General features: G+C 39.8%; 1 protein-coding gene across 1 annotated transcript; it reads left to right on the top strand.

Annotated features, from left to right (window-relative positions):
* Positions 1–735: 735 nt before the first annotated feature.
* LOC108941943 (methylmalonic aciduria and homocystinuria type D homolog, mitochondrial-like) lies at positions 736–7,189 on the top strand. Its single transcript, XM_018764881.1, has 8 exons — positions 736–812; positions 1,500–1,537; positions 1,630–1,774; positions 4,169–4,386; positions 4,676–4,784; positions 5,346–5,449; positions 6,346–6,432; positions 6,762–7,189. The coding sequence occupies exons 2-8, from the start codon at positions 1,529–1,531 to the stop codon at positions 6,954–6,956; spliced, it is 867 nt and encodes a 288-aa protein (XP_018620397.1). The 5' UTR covers positions 736–812; positions 1,500–1,528; the 3' UTR covers positions 6,957–7,189.
* The last annotated feature ends 436 nt before the right edge of the window (positions 7,190–7,625 follow it).

Below are 7,625 nucleotides of genomic sequence, written 5' to 3' on the forward strand. Positions count from 1 at the left end.
GAGTAAGAAGTTAATACCTTGGCCTTGTCATACCAGCCAAACATATTGGCAAGTTAGGTCCCAACAGCATCTCTGCTGTACAATAAGGACAACTACATATTCCAAATAGAGTAAAACACTAGTTGTAAAAAAACACTGGCATTTGTGATCATTACTGATTACCATAATTAAACAGGTGTCTATAAATGCCAATCCCACGAATTCCCGCTATGAGAGGGTCAAATTACCATTATCAATGGTGAAAAAAAAAAAAAATCTGTCTCCAGATAATAATGATGTGTTACCTAAAATGAACTGGAATACCAAATAAAGGGTATTGCTCTGCATGATGATCATAACATCTGGAATATTTTAAACAAAAAAAATTGTGCTTTGTCTTTTAATGTTATATTTTTAGTAATTCATTATAAATAGCAACATCTAAGTTTGGATTTCATGCATCATGGTAAATTAGATGGCTTGAAAACCTGTTAAAAAAATAACCTGAGCATGATTTATTGGTTCTCTATAACCCTACTTATTTTTCAGTAAGCCTACCTGAGGACAAAGCCACCGGGGCCAAAATGGTTGCACTGAATAATAAGCCAGATGTACTACAAATGGTACATTCAATGAACCACTGTAACGATTTCGTATGGTACTGTTACATAAGGACCGCGGGTACGTCGTAACTCCGTAGAGTGGGGAATGTCGTTACTGTTTTAACCAGGACAGTTTGTCCCTCCTTGAGTTCCATAGTGACTTTGTGCTTTTACGGATAGAGAAGGTGGAGTTACTTGCTCTGAACGGTAAACAGGACAGTCAAGAATAAGGTAACAAGTTTAACAAGTAAATATTTATTTATATTAAAGAAGGTGGAAGTGCGACGTTTCTTGTCCTTGTCTAACAACTGGAGTGTCTCTGTGTAGGAAGTCTATATCGTGGTTAGCAAGTTTGCTATGCTAACGCTTCACAGAACCAGTTACCTACTAGTGTTCCGTGTCACGTAACGTTCACGACGGGGGAATTGCAATAAAACTACATTTTTAGCATTACTGCATTTAGCAAAACTACATTAGCATTTGCAGTTCGTTCCTTAGTACCCGGGGTATTCTTTTTTACGAGGAAAACAGAGGATTCCTAGGGAGTTAGATTACAAAGTTCACCCATTTCAATAGAGTTGAGTAACAAACATGCACATGGGCGTTTTTATTTCGATTTCCTAGCCTAACGTAGGCCCTAAGTGAGTTACAGTACGCGAACCCTGAAAACAAGAAGTCCAGAGAAAACTATCGTCATTTCCGTCTCAAACAGAAAATGACAGTGAATTTACCAAACTCTCTCTAGGATTCGGGATCCGTTAAAAATCAAGTAAACAAATTGGGGGGGGGGGGGACACATACTCAGTATGATATGTGTAATTTACTTGATGCATATAATAAATAAGGCCTGATAAGAAAACAAGAAAGATACGAGAAACTGTAAATAATCTTGTAAAAAACGCTTCTTTTAAATTCCAGGCACGCAGTGGGTGGGGAGGCCAGTTGCTATGGCCAGTGTAAGTAGTATCTTCCTTTCCTCTCTCTCTTACTTTTGCTCTTGGCAGCATTGTTTCTCAGGTGTTGTTTGACTCCTTGTTTACCTGTGTAGGTGCTCTGTAACAGAGCCAGGGTGCTGTCACACCTGCCTGGGATTCAGGGGCTTCTGGGTAGGATTATTTGGACCAGGGGCTTTGCTGCTGCCGATTCCTCTGGCTCAGATGAGCCTTACATAACTGTGACATCTAACAATGGAGGTGTGTAAAGCTAATTTTTACCATTTTACCATTTACCAAAGTTAGCATTTACCACTAGACTAGTTTAATAAACTATACAGTAAACTATACTACTATATATTTTTGTGTATGTAATATATGTTTAATATATGGTAATATTACCATATATTAAACATATATTACATGAATTAAATGTTCTGCTCAAAATAGTACATTTTTGCACATTAGGAAAGCCATACTGTCAGTATATATATACACACACACGTACACATACATACACCCTTACTGGCCACAACAACTACACCTGTTCAACTGCTCGTGAATGCAAATATCTAATCAGCCAATCACATGGCAGCATCTCAATGCATTTAGGCATGTAGACATGGTCAAGACGATCTGCTGAAGTACAAATTGAGCATCAGAATGGGGAAGAATGATGATTTAAGTGACTTTGAACGTGGCATGGTTGTTGGTGCCAGAGGAGCTAGTCTGAGTATGCTGATCTACTGGGATTTTCCCGTACAACCATCTCTAGGGTTTACAGAGAATGGTCAGAAAAAGAGAAAATATCCAGTGACCGGCAGTTCTGTGGGTGAAAATGCCTTGTTGATGCCAGAGGTCAGAGGAGAATGGCCAGACTGGTTTGAGCTGATAGAAAGGCAACAGTAACTCAAATAACCACTCGTTACAACTGAGGTGTGCAGAAGAGCATCTCTGAACACACAACACATCGAACCTTGAAGCAGATGGGCTACAGCAGCAGAAGACCACACCGGGTGCCACTCCTGTCAGCTAAGAACAGGAAACTGAGGCTACAGTTCGCACGGGCTCAGCAAAATTGAACAATAGAAGATTGGAAAAACATTCCCTGGTCCGATGAGTCTCGATTTCTGCTGCGACATTCAGATGGTAGGGTCAGAATTTGGCGTAAACAACATGAAATCATGGATCCATCCTGCCTTGTATCATGGTTCAGGGTGGTGGTGGTGGTGTAATGGTGTGAGGGATATTTTCTTGGCACACTTTGGGCCCCTTAGTACCACTTGAGCATCGTTTAAACACCACAGCCTACCTGAGTATTGTTGCTGACCATGTCCATCCCTTTATGACCACAGGGTACCCATCTTCTGATGGCACGTTATCCTGCTAGAAGTAGTCATGTCACAAAGCTCAAATCATCTCAAACTGGTTTCTTGAACATGGCAATGAGTTCACTATACTCAAATAGCCTCCACAGTCACCAGATCTCAATCCAATAGAGCACCTTTGGGATGTGGTGGAACGGGAGTTTTGCATCATGGATGTGCAGCCGACAAATCTGCAGCAACTGCATGATGCTATCAATATGGACCAAAATCTCTGAGAAATGTTTCCAGCACCTTGTTGAATCTATGTCACGAAGAATTAAAGCAGTTCTGAAGGCAAAAAGGGGTCCAACCGGGTACTAGCAAGGTGTACCTAATAAAGTGGCCGGCATGTGTGCGTGTGTGCGTGCGTGCGTGCGTGCGCGCGCATAGTTTAACTCTAGTACGGGATAATACACTTGATGAAAGTACACTCGATCGGTTATAAATTAATTACACATTTTTGAAGGTGCAGACATTTCTTACATTTTTTAAACTATGTAATCATTTGTATGCTTTCTACAATTTCTGTTTGTGGTGGGGCAATGAAAGGCCTGTGTTTGCGCAGTAGATTTGTGTGTGTGGCATTCCTGAGCGTTGGTGACTCTAATAGTGCCAGTAAGAAGACACATACTGTTGCTGTGGACATAATGAAGTTAAAAATGGCAAGAATGATGAACCTTGCACCTGCTTATGGGCTGAATCTGTCCACAGTCAGAGTTTAACAGGAGTTTCTGCTGGTGTCAGCTTTTATTTTCTGTAATTATGATTTAGTAAATTAAAAAAAAAGAAAATTACTAAGTGTTTTTTTTTTCCCTTTTTTTTTAAAACAGGTGTTATAGCTCTTTCAAGGTTTCTACAGAAAAAGCTGTTAGGTGTTTACAGTACCTAATTCACAAATAAATTGGCGGACCTTTGTATTTTTAAAAGGGGGGTGCAGTGGCACAGCAGGCTTGGCTGGGTCCTGCTCTCTGGCAGGTCTGGGGTTCAAGTCCTGCTTGGGGTGCCTTGTGATGGACTGGTGTCCTGTCCTGGGTGTGTCCCCTCCAGCCTTGCACTCTTGTGTTGCTGGGTTAACCTCCAGTTCACCGCGATCCAGCTTTGGGACAAGCGGTTTCAGACTGGGTGTGTGTGTATTTTTAAACTTTTATTTACACTTAGTTTGGAGTTATGAATAAAATGAATTTCAAACAACCTTTTGGGCCCAAATGTATTTGTAGGTTCAGCAGTCAGTGTATTTAAAGTTGTTTAAAATCCCTGCAATCATAGTTTCAACGCCTGCATCTGCTAGGCTCCAGGACAGTGTGGCCAGATGAGACCATGGGTCCATTTGGACCCCAGGACCAGCGCTTCCAGTTGCCAGGCAATGTGGGCTTTGACTGCCACTTGGAGATGAGTGGGGACCAAGAGAAAGGCCCAGTTCACAACACTGTTCCAGATGTGCTGTCTGCTCCCTCCAGCAGTGAGAGACATGAGTTTGTACTGGCACAGTTCATTGCTGAGTTCCAGGTAGTTCACCGTTAATACCTCTGCAATTTTCTACTAATATATATGTTAATGTTGTTATATTGTTGCTTTTGTGAATAACCAAGTACTTTATTTTAATATGAAGTAATTCTAATTTTTAATTTTTTCTCTGCACTGAGGGTTGGTTATATGTACAGAAGCTTGTTGTACTCTGCATTGTGTTTAAAAGTTTATCTGCAAAATCTGTGAGTGGATGGAACACATGTAATGTATTTGTTGTTTTTTTATTTGATGGCCACTTTCCCATACTATGTTTCTGTCCTCACTGTAGGAGAAAGAGGTTCCACCCCATGTTGAGAAAATCAGCAAAGCAGAAATGTACTTTAATAATTGTAATGTCGAGTGTGCAATACAACCCTGTCCAGAGCTGCTGAAACAAGGTACATGTGTGCATTGTGACCTTACCATCACCTCCAGATCATTTGGTGAATAACAGCTGTAGTCACAGTTTTATTTTTAACTTTATTCATCTTTATTTAGTTTTGACAACCTCAGTATCCAAAGTGAATGAATGTATACAATGTTAATTTTAACAAGGCTGGATTTACCATGCTGTTGCACCAGTGTAAAATCTGTTATAGATTCACTCCCCCTTAAGGAATAAATGATAATCTAAAAATGCAATGTTGATAAAAACAGTGAAATTAAAGAACTACAAATTTTATATTCTGGATGTTTGCCATTTTTTTTAATTGGAGAGAACAGACAGAGACTTTTGCAGCAGTTAAAAGCTTGTCAATGTGCCCCATAAATGTTTACAATTAGAAGTAGCTGAGGTGCAATTCTACACATGTCCACTAGATGTCTCTGCACGAGTCTTAGTTTAGCATCAGTAAAGCATATTTTAAATACGGTAGACGAAACGCAAATAAATATACCCTTGAGCATTACTTTTAGTGCAGAGTTATTCCTTAACCACTGATACTTCTTTGCATTATCAGATTTTGAATCCGTGTTTCCTGAAGCCCCAGCCACAGGCATGACTGTTGTCACAGTAACTCAGAGGACACAGCATGATACAGAGAGAGCGCTGCTTCTGGACAAAGTGAGTCCTCCACCAAGAAGTCCATGCACTTCCTGTTCAGTTTGTAGTTGAACACAAGCATTTACAGAACACAAAAAACACCATATAGTAAACAGGGTAATATAAATGTAATGTTTGCGTGTTCACATTACCAAGTTTTTATAACATAAAATGAATTTGTGAAAGTGTATATCTAATGACCTACTTGTGGTTATAAGGATTAAGGACTGTGGCTTTTATTTTACTGTTTTAAAGTCTTAATGTAAAATATTTGTGTTACCCGAAAGACTGAATCCAGATGGTGGTGTTTTGTATGAAACCATTATATGGTGTCTTAAAAATGTACATGTTGTTATATGGGAGTAAGATAATATACACACCCCTTGCTGCTTGCAGGATGCTGGGGGTTATATTGGATGTAGGGAATGTAAATTGTGTTGAAATATCTTCACGAGATACAGCAATGACTATTCAGAAATACTTTTAGCTGAATCTGCAACCAGTTTTTGACCATTAGTGTAGTTAAGTTTAAGAATGTTGTGGAATGCACTTTTTTTCACTCTTAGCTGAGTCAGTTAGGGGAAAACCTCTGCCAGAAGCATAAATTCCAGTGTTTGGATTCATGCGTGTGTCTGTCAGTTTTCATCAAAGTTGAAAGGGCATCGAATACATTCCACATGTCTGCCTCTGAAAATTCTATTAATGATCATTTTGATACAGTCAGTGTATTTGCCTTTGAACCTAACTGTGTACAACAGGACATACAGTGGACCTGAGGGATAAACCAATTTGGTAATTTCTGCTTACATTATTTTCCTGAAAAGTACAATTATCAGCCATTCTGTCATTTTAAGGGTAAATGTACCTTTATAAACAGGTCTCTGCTAAATGCCTAATGGGAACATCTTTTTCTCCAGTTTATCAGTGGTGCCAAAGAGATGTGTTATGCTCTCCGCACAGCAGGGTTCTGGGCTGACTTCATAGACCCCAGTTCCGGCCTGGCTGTAAGTAGTTTTTTTTGTCCATGGAGAAGGAAGGTAAATTGGTTTTCACACTTGTTTTGAAATGTGTTGTCACAACCTTAGAAAAAAAAACATTACATTTGATATAGTTCTGTATGTGGGTGGTAGCTCATATTGTAATGATTTTCAAATGAAGGATTTTTGCAATGTTTTCTGTATCTTGCATCTTGCCTCCTCTATGAAAATATTAGATCTGGAGAATCTCTTCCTATGGGTACTGTTGTTGTATTTTTGGAGTGGTGTCTTATTGAAGTGTCTGGCTCGAGGAGTTGCTTTTACCAGATTTCCGTGGCTTTTTACCTCCTTCACAGTTCTTTGGATCTTCCACAAATGGCACTGTGTCGGAGACAGACGAACGGCAGCATCTCGTAGGGTTCCACATAGAAGAGCTGGGTTGCTGTAAAGTCATTCGACAGGCCCTGCTGGAGAAGCACAAGCTGGTGGGCACGGTGCTAACAAACGCACCACCCCACAGCTCTGTCATGAAGAAGCTCAGAGGAAGCTGATGACCTTTTGAACAAATAATATGATGGTGACTGTGTACAGACGCTACAGAGGCAGCAAGGACTGCTTCCTTTGCAAGTTCTTTTCTCATTCAAGAGTTTTTTTTGGGGGGGGGGGGACTTGTGCAAATATCTGACATGAACGGAACACCTTGAATACTAGGTCTTAATGTTTTAAGACATTTTAAGGCTATGTTTTTAACACATAGAGCTGGTGCATTAGTGCTCCCTCAAAATACATTTATGTTCACATGAGCCACATTTAGATTAACTTGAGAGACAAATTTTTCATTTGCATGAAGTCTAGATTTTGTCATGAGAAACACTGGCTGATATATAGGGTACAGTAGGAATACAATAGTTCTTTGTAGATGCCTGTCCCTTTTTTAGCTGTGGTGTTATTGGGGTTCTGCTTTTTCTTTTTATGTACTGCAGGTGTCTAGTACCATGGTTTAACTGAGGACACACAGCTTTATGTGGTTGAAATTATTTATTGACACACCTTACAAATTAAATTACTTCTATACACTTGTGTGGTATGTGTGGTAGCTTTTTTTGAAGGTCATGAAAGTTTGATGTTGGGTTGCACTTTTGCTACAGGAGTTAAAGCTGTGCGACATGTTAAGGTCTGGAATGGGATAAAGTCAGTCATGGCGACAAGCCCCACATTGT

Source organism: Scleropages formosus, chromosome 21, assembly GCF_900964775.1.
Source record: "Scleropages formosus chromosome 21, fSclFor1.1, whole genome shotgun sequence".
Taxonomy (NCBI): domain Eukaryota; kingdom Metazoa; phylum Chordata; class Actinopteri; order Osteoglossiformes; family Osteoglossidae; genus Scleropages; species Scleropages formosus.

What these genes read in the sequence shown, in the direction of transcription:
- LOC108941943 (XM_018764881.1), top strand. An exon ending in TCCAGAGCTGCTGAAACAAG is followed by an intron (nt 4,785 to 5,345) that starts GTACATGTGTGC and finishes TTGCATTATCAG; the next exon opens with ATTTTGAATCCGTGTTTCCT. An exon ending in ACCCCAGTTCCGGCCTGGCT is followed by an intron (nt 6,433 to 6,761) that starts GTAAGTAGTTTT and finishes CCTCCTTCACAG; the next exon opens with TTCTTTGGATCTTCCACAAA.